This window comes from Ambystoma mexicanum, chromosome 1q (assembly GCF_040938575.1).
Source record: "Ambystoma mexicanum isolate Mex_15411 chromosome 1q, UKY_AmexF1_1, whole genome shotgun sequence".
NCBI classification, from domain to species: domain Eukaryota; kingdom Metazoa; phylum Chordata; class Amphibia; order Caudata; family Ambystomatidae; genus Ambystoma; species Ambystoma mexicanum.
Genome location: NC_090922.1, coordinates 453683127 through 453700891, shown reverse-complemented (window position 1 = coordinate 453700891; position 17765 = coordinate 453683127). Strand labels below are relative to the sequence as shown.

Sequence of the window (17765 nt, the reverse complement as noted above, 5' to 3'; positions counted from 1 at the left end):
TTATATATAAGGCAGTCACTCTCAAGTCATCCAGCTATCTTGGGGAGAAACTCAGCATCTCTGGCGGACAGTGCAATACCAGAAGCCAGGATACGTGAAGACTTGAAATCTGTTGCTGCAAAAAGGAAAGGACCAGAAAACTATGTGAGAAACCTGACTTTATTCTCCCACCCACTCCATCAGGGTCTTCCATTCAGGTGGCCAGGGAAGGGCCATCGCTATCAGATCCAGGCCCTGGGCTTGCACAAGCAAGGGAGAAACCCTGGTGGGCTACCAGGTATTGGGAGAAGAATGCCGAAGGGTGAGACATGGTATTCCTCCAGTCCCAGAAATACCCCAACCTACTCTCCCTCATTCTTTGTAGGGCATCTCCAATCTCGCCCCATCTCCCCCTCCCCATTTACAACAAATACTTAGACAAGGGAGAGGCAACTAAAGTCAGTAAAGATTACCCAAAGGAATATCATGGGGAAAGTAAGAGCAACCTACCCTAGGAGAGAACTCGAGTTGTCCCACTAATAGAGTCAGGCAGGGTCAGGAAGTTGATAGTGACCATTTACACCTGACGCCACTTGGTTTTCACTATAAAAGGTGTGGTTTAACACAGATGGATGAGAGAAGCCACGAAGCTAGGAACTACAGGAAGGTGGATCCGGAGGAGAGTGGTGTGATTCAACACTGGCCCGGTGTGTGAGGAGGGCTGGGGAGCCGTATCTCCTGAGAGCCAGAGCGAGGCAGCTGGGACTCTGCTGGCAGAGTCTGTGCAAGTGCTTGTTCCCTTTGGCTGGGTGCCGGGCCCATGAGTGTCTGAGGGGCAGGTGGTAAACCCTGACCTTGACCCAAAGCATACCGCACAGACCGTTTGCCAGCGCTACGATACCCAGTGAGTTTTGCATAAAAATAAAAGAGAGAGCGAAACACGGGAGCGTGCAGGTGGCTAGAACAGGGAAGGGAGGAAAAGCAAGATTGATAAAACAGCACAAAGCAGAAAGCAGGAAGCAGAAAGTAGAAAGAAAGAAAGCAAGTAAACAGTGTGTGTGAGCGGTGCAAAAATAAGAGGACAGAAAATAAACAGATTAAAAAGAAAGGGCAAGCAGCTGTAAGCAACAGTAAAGACAGACATAAGTGATCACAGTTCAAGGGTGTTTATTAAACTGTAAATGCAGGGTGGAAAAACACCTAAACTAAACCTAAATATAAGATGGGAGCAAGCGTCGACCATCAAATGAAAATAAGGCAGTCCTAGTGGCAAAATAAAAGCGCCTATACTAAGAAAAACCTATTGTCAATCCTTACGCTAAATACAAAAGCGTGTGGGATAGGGTTTTTAATAAAGAAAGGAGTGCTCTCAAATAGGTCAGGATATGATTGCCAGGGGTCTCCATTCCCTACATTTTCAGCACAGGACAAGGTGGGTCTCCAGAGCAGAGCACACACTTGAGCTTTCCCAGCACGAGCCGACAGTTCCGCTCGAGCTATCAGGTTGTTCAATGGTTAAAGTATGTTTGCCATAAAAGTCTCTTGCCGTCGAGGGCCTGATATTTTCAACAAACAAACACAACAAACAAACACAAACGTTTTATTCCTCTTATGGCTTTGGGTGATGGCTTCACCCCTAGATCCCCCTCTTCGAGGCGCAAACCCCCCTCAAGTCGTATTCAAGAAATCACTTAAACAGTTCCTTTCTCAATGCACTTTGAGTGATTACTTTTCACCCCTGGATCTTCCTCGGCTGGGCTCGGACCCCAAACGACAATTTACTTCTCCTTGTCTTTCAATTCTCTCGTGCATTCATTAATCTCAATGTCTTTTTAAACAATTCTTCGGGCTTCGCCCCTGATTGTCAGTTTCCCTCTGCCGGGTTGACTCTCGCCAACATTTAACTGACAGCTTGCTGCGGGATTTTAGACTTTGTACCTTCTCGTAAACATCCCTCCGCAGGGTTCACTCTTGCCAACTTTTACAACATAGTTTGTATACCGATTTCACCTTTTGGGATTCATTTCCCTTCTTCGCAATCATCTGTCAATCAAAGACAATTTTGCAAGACCCCTGTATGACCACTTTGACCTTTCTTCGCCTCTTCCCAAGGTCTTCTGGTTACAGTAGTCTTTACCGCTGGTTAATCAGCCAGAGTTTCCTGCATGAGCACCCACGTGGTGCTGGTCTCCTTTGTTGCTGGTTTTCCCCTGTCAAAACATGTAACAGTTCCTTGTTTGTTCAAAGTTCAAATAGTCACTTGCTACTTTCCGTTCAATACAGTTCTGTATCTTATCGGTTCTCCCCTCGACTCACTGGCTGTGATGAACCGCTTGTCTTTCTTGTCTGTTTGGAACCACAGAGACAAGCATCTCTCCCCGGCTTGGTAATCAGCAGAGGAGGGCCTTGTGTACCGTTGACATCTGCTGTAACACGCTGGCTATTGTCCGCAGCCTTAAGCTTCCTTCTCTTGAGGCTTCATGGGTCTCTGTCGATAAGGGCAAGGTCACTTTTCCCCTTGGTATCCTCTCGACTCGCACTGTATTACACCTTCTCTTGAACTGCTGTGCTGAGTTAGCTCTTACGTCGTGCAGTCTGCCTTGCTCGTAGGGTGCTCTCTTGCTCCACCTTTTATCCCTGTGGGGAAGGGAAAGGGCTGCCAGGTGTGTGCAATTATAGTCAATTGCCTGACCCTTAGGTTGGGACATGTCAGGTGAACAGTGCTAGAACTAGTCTGGTGTCTTTCATGTTTTACGAAGGTGTTTGTGTCGGAAAGGGGAGAGTTAGAGTGTTCGAGTGTGCTACGAGGTATAGAGAGGAAGCACCGTTAAATGGGATTTTAGTTTTTGTGCTAAGGGTTTGTGCAAGTTTGTAAGGGTGAGATTGGTAGGGATTATGAGATGAACGAATATGACCAGAGTTTTTACCATGACCTGAACAGGGGGGATTGTGGGAATGGTAGTGTTTTGTGTGAGTAGACTGGATGTTCGGAAAAGAATAACCAGAAGGATGTGGAGACGAAGGATGGGGAGTATTTGAGTATGTAACAGAAAGACAGGGATCCTGGGAGATGTAGTTTCTCATGTCACTGGGGTTTGGATTCTTAAAGGGTTTACCGTAGGTGGATGGTTTGCTGATTTTGCCTTTGGGTAAGGGAGATTCAATGGGTGGAAGGGAAGATGAGCGGAAATAGTTTATGAAAGCTGCAGGGGCTTCATTCCCCTCACCATCCTCCCCGTAATGGTACCGCGTCCCACCTGGGGTGTTCCCCCAATTATAACCCTGGGTTCCCCTACCCAGGTGATCCTCCCCCACTGGTCCATCCCAGGAACTGGATCCAACAGTGATGGCTCTGTCCTTGCCACCCGAATAAGGGATTCCTGGGCTCTACCTGGGGAAGTACCCTTAGGTTTCTTACACAGCCCGGATGTAAAGTTAAAAGCGGGCAGTAGCAAAGTAAAAGGAAAGTGCCAGGGCGCATTAGGAAGTCAAGAGAGGGCAAGCGGCCCAAAAGGAAAGTGGGGAAAAGGCTCGAGTGAGCACTGAAAAAGAAAGGGACAGTATTAAAGGTACACAGATGCACGGCAAAGGAAAAGAAGTGCAAGTGGGCAAAGCCAAAGACAGAAGTGAGTAAAACAGAAGGATAAAAGAAGCACAATAAAGTAGGAAGGTGCAAGAGGCACATAAGTATAGAGTGGAAAAGAACAGTGCAAGTGTGCACCCCAAAGTGAAAGGAATAAAACACCATGCAAGTGAGCACGATAAACACCTGAAGATAAAAGGTACCAAGGAAAGTGCACATGAGAAATGAAGAGAGGGGCAAAGGGTCAGAGTGGTCCTGCTGAGGAAAATGCAAATAGCCCTGCGTTTTTCGAAAGCCTTTGATTCTTCCCCATGTCAAGACTGTATGTATGAAAAGCTGTAAATTAGAAAAGGCATATCCTGACCAGCAACAAGGCATTTCCATAATCTAATCGTGAGAGGATTATGTGCAATAGTTGCTGTGTTTTCCTCGCTTAAGTACGGTCTGATGGACACGAGTAAGCATGTATAGTATTGACAGTTCTTTTATAGGTACATGACCTGAGCCTCGACCCCTAATGATGCTTCTAAGGTCATTTCCAAAGTTCCTGCTACTTCTCTGACTTGGATGGTCGAGTCATTGATGGTAAAAGAGTTACACTGGAAACTGAGTTTGTTTCTAGCTTGGGTAGAGCCAAAAATCATAAGCTCAGTCTTCTTCACAGTCAAACACATCCAATTGTTTAGCATCCACGCCTCAATGATGTTATTATGTCACCCAACTTGGCGCAGTCCTGATTGTAACACCCGCTTAGTTCAACCACCACCTGGGTGTCATCTACATAGTTGGTAAAGAATGCTCTTATACTCTCGAGCACAATACAGAGACACCTCAGATATAGGTTGAACAAAAGCAGGGAAAGACTAGTGCCTTGAGGGACTCCACATTCTATAGATGTTTCTGTGGAGAATTTGTCTCCCCAATGGACTTTGGATTTTCTCCCTGAAATAAAGGAAATCATCCATTTGATGGCAACTGGGGAACAGTTTGCTACATTTCCAAACCCCACTGGAGCTGCTTGTGATCCAGCAAGTCAAAAGCGGCACTTCGGCCAAGCAGGACCAGTAGACCTGTTTTGCCTTCATCCCGGATGTTCAACATGTAGTTCTGCAGGTCTATCATGGCCGTTTCTTTACTATGGCTGATCTAAAACCTGATTGTTGTTTATGTAAGATTTCTTTTTCTTCTACACATTTTTGAAACTGGGCTGTTGCAATCTTGTCCATAATTTTAAGGAGGAAATTGCAGTTTGTTCTTGGCCACAAGTTGCTGGGTTCCTTGGGATCTTGTCCTAGTATTTTTTTTATCAGTGGGGTGACTGTGACTGTCTTGATTTTCTCTGGGATTATACCTTCTTTGAAAAAGGCATTCACCATATCTGTTAGTAATGGTGCAACAATCTCTTTATTGTCCAGGATGATCTTAGGATGGAGGATGTTCTCTGCACAAGCAGATGGTTTCATGGATGTTAATATTTTCAACATCTCTTCCGAGCTTATTGGAAGAAGGTCAAATGTATCCCGGTTGTCTTGTAAATTGGTCGGGGAGGCATACTCAGGCTGGGATATTGATGTTGTTTGCGCCTTTTGTATGCTTTCTCTGGCCTTGATTATTTTGTTTGCAAATAATTCCTGCCCTTTATTACAATCTTCCTGTGATGGAGCAATGGGTGTGGATAGTGCCTTGGGTTTCTCGATAGATTTCAAAATTTGGAATAGTTTTCTAGTTTGATTATATGAAGTGCATTGTTATGTCACATTTTTTCTATTGACACAAATATCTCTTACAAGCAAGCTGGAAATTGGATACCATTTACGAACATCTGCCACCCATGCTCTATTTTCATTTAAATATTATATTTTCTCATAGCAAAAGCAAACCAAGCCATCAGACATGCATACAGCGGGATGGTAGGGCTAAAATATATCATATCGGCCAATATATTGCTACTGTGTGTCAGACTAAACATATAGACGCATGTGAAAGTAATAAGGCTTCTTCCTAACCCTGTGGATCAGTGTATGTTGACCACATTGGCCGAAATGTGCCCCTCTCCTTTGTATTTGCTCACTTCCTTTCAAGAACCTGTTCCCCAATGCATCCCACCAGCCCCCAATGTTTGGGCTCACCGGAGCTAGCCATAATCTCTGAGAAATATTGAACAGGCCAACATGGTCACCCCTCCAAAACAGACCCTCGGAGTGTGAGATGTCATCCCAGCCACTCCTCTCCTCCCAATACCTGATCCATGCTCGTGCTCCCTAATATTCCGTGCACCCTGTATCCATCCAAAACACAGCGCCATTTCATTGCTAATTGGGTAATTCTGCTACGCATGTGTCAATACAAACATTCCTTGCTTAAAGGGTACACTTACCTATATATATCTAGCGGGGAGGTCTATATAAAGTGAACAACAGTAAGGACTGGGTATTAGGCTTCTGCGCAAGGCATAGAAGCACAAACCCACACATGTACCTGCTAAGCTAGAAAACATACTCCCAATCATGCAGCTGTAGTAACAATATTCACTTGGGTGCAAAGTTACACAGTGTTTAGCAGTCACTGGGGACCAATGGTTGATGCTGCAGGGATCAAATGTGTGTCCGTCTTTGGTTGCTCTGTGGGCTATAAAGGCGATCGCAAGCATACTATTTTGCAGGCAAGCACCCAGACGCATATTAACGACACGGAGACTAGGGTATATGCATTTTAGCCAATGAACACTAAACAAGATGAATAAATATCTAAACTCTATAAAAACAAAGAATGAAAGCAAAGCCCCGGAGATATTGTTGATTGTGGAAGTTAGAAACAAAACGATAGAGCCGAGGACTCTTGATAACTATAGCAGACCAGGGGATATTTCAACGTATCATTAGAAATTGATTATTCTAAAGCAAAAGGCTTCCCTGTTGGATTATAAGCATGCAAGTTGCACAGAAGGTGGTTCATCTGCGAATGTTGAAATATCAACCTTTTGTCCCCATTTTCGTACGTGCTGTTCTAGCTCTATGAGGATTTGTCGTTATGATTTCACAGATGAGGTACTAGTGCTATGTTCTTTGGTATGCCGGGCAATCGGCAAATGCCTTCCGCAACTCAACACCAATAGCTGCAGCGGCAAAGGGAACTGAACACTCAAACAGGTCTGCAGGCCCAGGCCAGAACCCACTCTCGTGCTAATAAGAGAATCCTGTACTCACCTATGCCGGCTTGTGCGGTGATCCATGGTAATCTCAGGTATAGGATCACTCCCCAGATGTTCAGCATGCACCGGATCTACAAGACACAAATCCAACGTGATTGCGCAGAATATATCCATTAAAGGCAAGGATGTGCAGAACAGCGACACAATAGCTATTCCTCCGTGGCTAGCCAATGGTGAACTACGAACTAGGTGACCTAGGACATGTGGACTCAAATTAGAAGACCCTTACCTCCATAGAGCACAAACATACTAATGTGTACATGGCTTATGTATCACTATGCCACATAAGGCATCATTATGAGTCTGGCAGTAATGGTAACAAAATGTAGTAATTTCAAATACTGGCTCTCCCAATGTTTTTTAGTTAATGCCCTGAGCGATTAAATTATTTAACGAGGATCACACACTTTAGTTAAGCAGCGTGCTACAAGCCCCTCGTTTTATGGCTGGTCTCTTGGTGACTGTTGTGATACATCGCACAACCTCAACTAACCGCATTCAAGCAGTACAGAAAAGGTAAAAAATGATCAGCTGCAAGAATAACATATGCCCAGGTACTTTTACCCCCATAGCAAAACTCAAAAGCTGGCACCCATGAAAATACGCACACTAAGTGACCATATATTTTAAAGTGGAATATACAAATGTAGTTCGATTAACCTTCTCCTTAGAAGAAAGTGCGCAAGACGAAATAGCATTGGACTTTTAAAAAAAGTAATGAACACCAGATAAATAACCTGAGAGAGGAAATCGTCCAATAAATATGCTGGCAACGTATAAAAGGTGCTTACCTTTTAAAACCAGCCATTTGTAGTGAAATATTCTATGGAAAACAAAATCCAAATACGAAACAAGTGCTTGTGGTTTTGTGGGTAAGCGTCTGCACTGGGAACATGACGCAGTGAGTAAAACCCTGGTATCCAAATACTTGAGCAAGCTTGCAAACCTCCAAAAAAACAAGGAGATGCGTCCGCCCTCTAAAAAAAAGTTACGCTGTCCGCCCGCATGTGTCCTTTACTGGTGCCCTGAAAAGCAGCCACAATCAAGGGAAAATAACTGCACCAGTGTCCAGGATTGCAAACTCTCTTGCCACATCGTGGGCAAATACTCAACTAAGTTGCCCTCTCATAATTTTCCCTCCTCACCCCCATGTCTGGCTTTCAACAATACTCTGCTTTATAAAGCTAACTTGAAAAGTACACATACCATAGTGTCACTCAAATATATATATACATCCTTATAGAACTATGTTAGGCAAAAGTGTACAATGGTGGCATTATTCCCCCCATCTTCAGTGTGAGACTTAAAATACCAGAATGCAATTAAGCAAAAGGCAAAGAAAATGGTCTCTGAGTGCAAAACCTTCAAGGACTAACAGTAGCACAGTTTAAAAAAAATAATGCGGATGCCATGTGTTACGAGATATTTAAAACTAAGAAAACATACAGAATTCCGGTCTGTCGGATGTCTCCCACCCATGCAGTAACTAATCTCCCAGTCAATAATACAAATACATTTTGACCTCTTCCTCGCTCTGAAGCTAAGCAGGCTTTGTCCCAGTTCCTGCAGGGATGGGGAACCCACTGTTGCTGTAAAAATATCAATGTATTTGTATTATTGACTGGGAGACTACAAATCCCAGAATGCAATTCAGCAAAAGGCAAAAAATTATCTATGAGTGCAAGCCTTTCAAGGACTGATAGTAGCACGGTTTTAAAAAAAAACAATTCCGATGCCCATCCGTGCAGTAACCGGGACTGACCCTGCTTACCTTCAAAGTAGGACTTGCCCTGCTTAGCTTCAAAGCAAGGAAAGGGCCGGCCTGTTTCTCTAAGTGATCTTGTAACTTTAATCTATTTATTGGTCAACGTGGCTTGAGGAGGCTGGCCCCTTCCTCACTTTGAAGCTAAGCAGCGTTTGTCCTGGTTACTGCATGGATGGGAGACCTGGATAGCAATAGTATCACTGTCTGTAAAAATATCTTTACAAAAAAACTGGAACTGGCTATCCATAGTACTTTATAGCCGCGAATATTGGAACAACGGCCAACAAATTAAATGCTTTCCAGGCCCTCACCAAGTGCCGGCCTGCTCACCTATCCCTTTCCCCCCTACAACGCACACTGTTTCTGTGACGCAGTTTGCTTTGAGATATCAGATATTCGCAGCCATAGCGGAGGCTACAGAAAGCTTGTGTTGCAAACTCAGTCCCTAGACCCCCATGGCTATCCATAGTACTTTATAGCCGCGAATATTGGAACAACGGCCAACAAATTAAATGCTTTCCAGGCCCTCACCAAGTGCCGGCCTGCTCACCTATCCCTTTCCCCCCTACAACGCACACTGTTTCTGTGACGCAGTTTGCTTTGAGATATCAGATATTCGCAGCCATAGCGGAGGCTACAGAAAGCTTTGTGTTGCAAACTCAGTCCCTAGACCCCCTCCAACTCCCAAATTTCCTAGGCACTCCCCTACCCCACCTCTAGCATGATGGCATTTGCATGTTTTTGACCTGAAAATCGCCTTTTCCCTGTGTTTCATTTTCCCATACCCTCAGGTATGACCTCGAATATCTCCACAACAAGATGGCGGCTGTTTCAGTTCTAAAAACACCCCGTTTTGGGTAAATCCCTGAGACCCCCCTTCTCTGTCAAATATTTCAGTAACTACTGCACCCAGTTTTGGGTAAATCCCTGCCCCACCAATTTGCCCTGCACAGGGCATGGTCCGGCCCTGTGCTATCAGTATAGGTGATTTTGGAGATTGACAATTTTGAGATTGTTTGCTCCAGCCCCACAACAGTTGATGGGCTGAAATTTTGGCCTGAGGACGACATACCAGTCTGGGCTGGGGTGTACTGGCGATGGTGAAATCTGCCCAAACCCACCCAATCACCCTGGACATGGTGGGTTCCGGCCCTGCGGTATCAGTACAGTTGATTTTGGAAGATTGACAATTTTGCGACTTTTCCAAAAATAGGAAGTTAGGACACAGGCCTCATTACGAGTTTGGCGATCCAAAAATAAGGGTGCCAGTAGCAAAGTACTGGCACCCTTTGCAAACCACCCAACCAAGAGTTTGCCGGTAGGGGCACAGAACCCTCGGGCGGCCTGACCTAACGGGAGGTCAGGACCCTACTGGCAGTGTTCTCACTAAAGCACCAGCACTGTTAGCAACGCTGCCGATGCTTCAGTGGCTCAATTCCCGTGGAGTCCTCCAAGATCGGCATACCAGTCTGGGGTACAATGACGATAGTGAAATTTGACCATTCCCACCCATTCACCCTGCACAGGGTTGGAGCGGGGTCCGGCCATGTGCTATCAGTATAGGCGATTTCGGGAGATTGCTGATTTTGGGATTTTTCAAAAATAGGAAGTTTTGACACAATAAACCATACACAAGGCTATACCAGACACCCACGTGCATGTCAGCTACAGACCCATGAAACACCGGGTAGTACAGCTAGTTAGGATATATGGGATAAAGCTTCCTCTACAGTATGTTTTGAGGATGTTTAAGTCAACGAGGAGCTATGGGACCAAATGGAGCAAGACAACTATGCTGGGTTCGTGAATGAGGTCACTGATCCCTGAGATGACATGCAATACCCTTTAAATCTGTACATTGGGGGCACTTTATTTATCATAACACATTGTCATACTATCAAGTCCTTTCAGCTGCTGACATGTAAAATAGTTGTAGACCCTGTTCTGTTTGGAAAATACACATCGATTTAAATCTTACTAACATATTTAAAGAAGTTTAAAATGTACTTGAGAAAGTCGTCTTTGCGATTTAAAATAAGTGATATATTTCTTATCTTCTAAACTAAATTTCATCAGAACACTAAATAAACATACTACCATAAATGTCTCCATTGCCTCTAATGACTGTTAATTGATCAAGAAGATCAGTTTAGGCTACATGGAATCTAAAAAGTTAGTTGCAGCGACCACTTTGGAGGGGCAGGAGCCCGCTCCCCTGATCTGCAGAGGCACACTTGTCGGAGGGGCAGGAGCCCGCTCCTTACTTCCAGCCTCTTCGTGCTCACGCACAAGGCACATGAGCAGCTGTAACCTGCACTGGAGAATACACATGATGATGGCCTCCCAGTGCGGGTAAGCGCTGCCACACACCTCAAGCATTGCCTTAATAATCAGCTGATTATTGACTAGGTTCCGCGTGGGCCCTCCTAAGATGGTGGCCCACTAACGAGCGTCGCAGTCTCCTAGCGACCGCTCGCAGCCAGGATTCCCTGCTTTCACTTTATTTCACCCCGCCCACAATCAGAAGGCAAGAGCCGGCGCACCAGAAGGGCCGGCAAGCAAAAGGGCCATATCCTGTCTACGCCTGTCTTCGCTACATCAGAGCCGCGAGGAAACACCCACACGCCCATCTGTGGTACTTGCTTAGCGCCGTGGCAATGCGCGCTCAGCGTTACCCTCTCTAACCTGCCTGCCATCACCACGCGCATAGCGGCACACACACTCTACTCCTGTAGATGCGTGAGCCATCACACACTGCCGGTAAGATCCTGCACCAACCCGACCGCACCTCATGTGCTCAGTCCCGAGTATCAACTTGTTCAATCTAACCATTTCCATGCATTAAAGTACTGGCCGCCCATGCGCAAGTAATGCATCACCCAAATCCCACGACTACATGATGCCTGATTTCGAGCCATAGCAGGCCGGGCCAGGCTAACCCTTGGAGCCCACACCCTGCCACCTGACAATACTATATAACCTATTGGCCTCCAACCTGTACTAACTGTAATCAGCCTGTATTGCCCTACCAGTGATTACTGCCTTCAGCCCAATTTGTGTCTCTTCTAGTTTTACTGCATTCAACCTAACCTGTGTCCCATGTGGTATACTGCATTTAGCCTAAATTGTGGATCTACTAGTTTACTGCATTCATCCAAACCTGTGTCCCATCTGGTATACTGCATCTAGACTAAATTGTGTATCTTCTAGTTTACTGCATTCAGCCTAACCTGTGTCCCATCTGGTATACTGCATCTAGCCTAAATTGTGTATCTATTAGTTTACTGCATTCAGCCTAACCTGTGTCCCATCTGGTATACTGAATCTAGACTAAATTGTGTATCTTCTAGTTTACTGCATTCAGCCTAACCTGTGTCCCATCTGGTATACTGCATCTAGCCTAAATTGTGTATCTACTAGTTTACTGCATTTATCCAAACCTGTGTCCCATCTGGTATACTGCATCTAGCCTAAATTGTGTCTCACCTGGATTTATTGCATCCAGCCTATTGCTGCCCCAATTGCTTTAACTGCTCCCAGCCTGGTCATGATACACCCTCTTGGGACCACTGCATCTAGCCTATTGGTGCTTTGCATGTGATAACCGCATTTAGCCTAGCTTTATGCCCCACCTGAGATTATTGCGCCTAGTCTAGCTGCTCCCTACATTGGTCATCTGCTTCCAGCCCATGCGCAGGCCTGTCTTAGGACAATACTAGTTCCTTACTTTTTGGTGACTGCACTCACCCCCGCATACTCCCTGCCCATTCCCAACCATTGCCCTCCGTAACCAACTAAATTAGCCTAGCCTCACCTCAACCACCTTAATGCTCTCAGCTATGATAGGTTGGATAGTGTTCAACATGTTCCCCTTCTGCCTTGTCCAAGCGGACACCCCCTGCACTAACAACTACTTCCTCACCATCAGTAACAGCCTCACCAAATTAGCCTGCCCGAGACACCACCCTATCCCCTGCCCCGCTCCCTTCCTCACAGTCACACCCCCCTTCCCGTGCCTCATCAGTCAGACTCTCAGCCCCAAGGACCGCTGCACAATAATTCAGGAAGACCTCCCTACCTCCACCAATCCTACCAACCTACTCACACTCCCCAAACCCTCAGTCAATGACAAAACACATTCCGTCTCAGGGATTGTGAGAACTTCCTGCCTAAGAGCACACACTAAACTACCCTACTACAATCACACCCCCATGACCCTACCATCCAGACCACCCAAACCCAAGACCCCCAAAACAAACAAAATGCTAACTCACCCTATAGCTACAAACACCTCGAGAAATTCTACAGAGCCCAGCAACCTACCAATTAAGAACGCATCCACAAAGGATAACAAACCTCCCACGAGCCTCAAAAATGCACTTATCAACGCCTGCTCTTTAGGAGCCCACGCCATAGAAATACATGATCTTATCACCGAACTTGACTTAGACCTGTTAGTAATCACAGAAACCTGGTTACACAAAGCGTCTGGCCATCTGTTAGCTCTAGCCATCCCACCAGACTACTCTATTCTCATAGCTGATAGATCCACCTCCCCAGGAGGCGGTGTTGCTATCATAACTAAAAACACTCTCAAAATAAGATCTAGCTCTTTTGAAATAATTGCAGGATATGAACTACTGCTCGCCAAACTAGCCATGAATGAAAACACCACAATCAACATAGTGGTTATATACAGAACGCCTAGCACCAATAGCCACCCAGAAACAGACATCCCACTAATACTGGCACCCATCCTTAAACCTAAAACGAAATGCATCATCATTGGTGACCTGAATCTTTACTTCAATGATGAGCCAATGCCTACAATGCTCGCATCAGTAATGCAGCACCAGACTCCAAAGAGCTTTTCTCTATACTCGGAGAAAACCCCTTAACTACTGATACACCCACCAATGCGAATAAAGAATGGTGCACTAGCATACAAGATGCACTGGCCTCCAAAATTGCTTTGTTGCAGAATAAAATCAACTCCAAAAGACTACTCCTAGCCAGTGTTCACTCTAAGCTGTGCGCATGTGTGCTTGCCCAGCTTCCTTCTGGGTGCAGCTCAGAAGATTTTTAGCAGCGCACACAGACAATTCTCACCTCTTCAAAAATATTTAATGAGGCACAGGCCACAGCAATTAATTGAAATTAGCTGTCTCATAAAATAAGCAACTAGTCTTGATATTCTGCTAATTTGCATTACACTACTATGCAAGGGTGAACGTAAACACCTAAAATCCCTAACAGCAAAATACACACATAAGAGGTAAAAAAACTAATATGAAAAACCGGCTCCATGAACAGAAGAATCTAACCTGCACACATTAACCAAATAATCTTCCCTCCCCACCCATGACTCCTAAGCTTGATTCTACCACACTTTGACATTATGACTCCTAACGTCTGCCCCAGAACACATTAGGATAGTACCAGACAACCTTGACTCCTCCGCTCTTGGCTCTGCGAAAGGTTAGCAGATGTGTACCTACACCCACTTGTTTTAGGTTTTTTGTAATCTGAATAATGTTCACGTGCCAGAATTTGTTACTCATTGTGACTTACCAAAAGCGTCACCCACACAATAAGATCAAACTACCAGCTAAAATATCGGGTACTGACTGTAACTAAGCAGGCTAGCTGGATGTGTAACCTTATCCCATACTTCCTCTTCTTAGTACATACATCGTACAAGTGCTTTGAAGCACCCCCTTGCAAGTTAACACATTATAAAACTAAAATATAAATTTGCCCTGTGAGGATTTTGAGAAGACAAATATGGTGCTCAGTATCTCCAACTTTAGCACTACTAACATTACACTATAGGTGAGAGCAACATTGCAATATCATTTACTTTGCCTACACGGGATAATGGGTATGGACTATGCCTGGGATTACTCGTCCATAGTATCAGGGCACCGGATATTCAGACAGGAGAATGCCTTCCTTTGGGCATAGACCGTCACACATTACATGGTAACTTGCTGCTATGTAAAACAGTTTCACTGAGAACTGTGTAAACCTACACAATGATATGAGGGTGGGGTATGTTGCAAACAATCCTGTATGCACTGCAAAAGAATGGCGTGTGAAGATACTGGTGGGGGGTGCCTGTACTTCCGCTCTCTATATGGTAGAGGAGAGGCACAGAGGACCCCAGCCAAGATTCTCAAGCGGTAGCAATGGACGAGCAATCAAGGCCTAGCTTCTCAGGAGGTGATGCAGGCTGGTTCTTAAGTACAGTGTAGTCCCCGAACCCCCACAAAGGAATGTCCACACACTGTATTACTGAAAACACAGTCTTTATATAATTAATATTCAAAGGTATGTACACAATCACAATAACCCACTTTGTACTCGGAAATCAACAATGATAAATATATACAATTCTAAAGTGGTACCACCAATGTTATCAAATCTCATTAATGTGCATCAACTGTACGGTTAAAATGTCACACAGATCAATAACGAGGAAAGCAGCAATAGAGATAGGAAGGAACGTAAAATGGTTGAAACAATAGGCAGAATGCTGGCCTATACCGATAGACACAGTTCTGTGTGTAGATACCCCCACCTGGGCAACCTATAACATAAAGATATATAGCACAAGCCCAGTCCATATATTGTTCAATAGCCTTATTCACTCCTATTAAGGTTTTACCCCCTTAATGTACCTGGTGGAGTAGAGTTCTTCGAAGACACGTCGAAGGATCCTTCTTGAGTGACTCCCTTTAAAGCAGGAGCCACGGATCGTCGAGAGGCGTCGAAGAGGGTGAACGTGTCGTCGACGGCGGCGATGAGAAGTTCAAGGGTGCCGAGACCCCGATGTCGATCCAGGTGGTGCTCGTCAGTGACGTCCTGCGAGGATGAGGTGTGCGGGGCACCTCGGCGATAGATTGTTCAGGACCGCAAAGAGTTTCGGAAGAACTGTGGCCCAACAAGGGCGTCGAGTCGTCGAACTCTTTGTGGCCTTCAGGTGGCGGGAAACCCACCGGCGGATTCTCCTCGGCACGTTGGTCGTCCTCGACTTTCTCCGGCGGGACAAAGCGGTCGACGTTGCGGACAAGGGAGTCCTTGGATTCAAATATTCTTAGGCAAAGGAGCGGGCGGCTCCGGTCGTCGGCGGCACGGCATCAGGTGGTCCCCACGGCTGGGCAACACAAATTCGACGGGCCTCCAGCGGTTACACAAACCTGCGAACCCTGGTTGACGGCAATGGACTTCGACGGCGGCAAAGTCCAGGTGCTTCACTTCGATCTCCTCAGCGGTCCTGTCTCGGGTCGGCAGCCTTTCGAGGGTCTGACTTCCAGGGAGCTTCGGCAAAGGTTTTAGCGGTGCTCGATGGTCCCTCGGAGCACGGGAAGAGGGCGCCTTACCAGGTCCTCTCTTGGATCAGTCCTTGACGAGTTTGGCAGCTTTTAGATCAGGCCGAAGCAAATGCAACAGCAAGTCTTCGTCTTCCATCTGGGTGTCGAGGATCAGCAGTTCCAGTTACTCTTAAAGTGTAGACACAGCTTCTGAACAATTTCCAGTGGTGAGAGGTCCCCAGATATACTATCTTGTCTCTCATCCACACTGTTGGGTCACTCTCAGCAGCCAATCATACAGAAGGGCATTCATGCAGTCAGTCAGCCAATCAGGCACACAGTGCATTCAGGCCATCCTCCTCCCTCTCAGACACTCACAACAAGGAATGTGGATTGGGACAAGTACTCAGCCATTCAACACTACACACTGCATTCAGGCCAGTTTCGGGCAGGGCTGTCTCAGTCTTTGTCTCTCATGCCAGAAACCAGACAACCACAACAAGAAGTGCATATTGGTCACACCCTCCATTCACCCAGGTCCCACCCACAGGAGGTACCCACAACATACAGTCACTGGGAAGGCTCCAGCTAGTCTGGCCGGGCCTTCACAACAACACCATATATGGCACTTCCACCCAACAGCCAGTCAGGGGGAAGGGACAGAGTCAGGGCTTCCCAGGACTTTGGGAAAACAAGGTAATAGGTAATAGAAAGCAAGAGGCCACAGGGGCCATCTTGTTTTCTATCAGGAATCAACTGATTCCAATGGCAGGGCCTGAGGATCCCCAAAATGGAGGATACTCAGTGCACCTGTCAAAGTCAGCATGGAGCGGCCACCAGCCTATACCCTGCTCTGCGGGGCACCCACAGGTGCCCAAAAACATACACTAGGGGCACATGGTTGTACCCCCAACCACGGGTGCCGTAAGGGTATCCCACGGGTCTGTTCACCAAACCAAAAGAGAGAGAGCTGCACCGCCAGGAGTCCCACATGAACTCCTGTGCGGAAAATATGACAGAACACATGATAAAAAGGCAGTAAAGGACAAGGATACGGAGGCCCTGTCCCTCCGATGCATTTCCAGCATCACATGGCGTACATGCAGAATCAACACATTCTTAAAATGCACATAATATGTTGAATATTAAATGTGCCTTGCTTGCAAAGTATTGTGGGTCCTCCCCTCAGCATCAGAATGGATTCGCTTTGAACCTTTAAAGCCAAAGTAAAGAGCTGGCTCTTCAATAAGAAACACTAAGGGTCTGCTAACACGCCGTCAATAATGTTGTGCCTGCTCAATCTCTCTGTATGCATCTCTGTTATACTAGACTAACTTTCTTACATGTACTGTTTCAACCTCCGAATTGTCTGTAACCATCGGTCGACCTGCACTTATTGTTATTGTGTTGTTGTAAATTCTACTATATGCCTGTAACACTCGCTCCAGTTCTAGTGCCCAGTTACCTCAGGGTTCGGTGCGTGGTACAAATAAACTAAACTAAACTGGGTCTGCAAATATCCCAGTGAGTGTTTATTGCTACGATCCCTCACTTTTTACAGTGCTCTATCAACTAGTATTGGAGGCAAGCACGGGGGCCAGGGAAGGGTATGGGTGGAAGAGCACAGGTCATCACTCCTTGCGGGTGATGAACAAAGCAGCAAATTTCAAAAACGAAGTCAGACGTTTCGGCAGTATACTGAAGGAAATGTGTTGCTTGTTTGCTAAAGAATAGGAAATTCTAGTACCCGTCTAGACAACAGCACCTTCGTTTTCTTTCTATGCTCAGCTGATGAGGGCTTTTCAATATAACCATGTGCTCTGTATCGTCTCTAGCATCTCCCTGCATCTTATTTAACTCATAAAGTATTACAGAAGAGGGATCCATAGTTACAGAAGAAGGGACTCAATGGGC

At 45.8% G+C, this 17765-nt stretch overlaps 1 protein-coding gene across 1 annotated transcript in view; it reads right to left on the bottom strand.

The window, feature by feature from the left end:
- SLC12A3 (solute carrier family 12 member 3) overlaps window positions 1-17765 on the bottom strand; it is a 480556-nt gene that overhangs the window by 395926 nt on the left and 66865 nt on the right. Inside the window, exon 3 of the mRNA XM_069640343.1 lies at window positions 6769-6844. Within this exon, the coding sequence (XP_069496444.1) occupies window positions 6769-6844 (76 nt within the window). The remainder of the gene's footprint in view (window positions 1-6768; window positions 6845-17765) is intronic.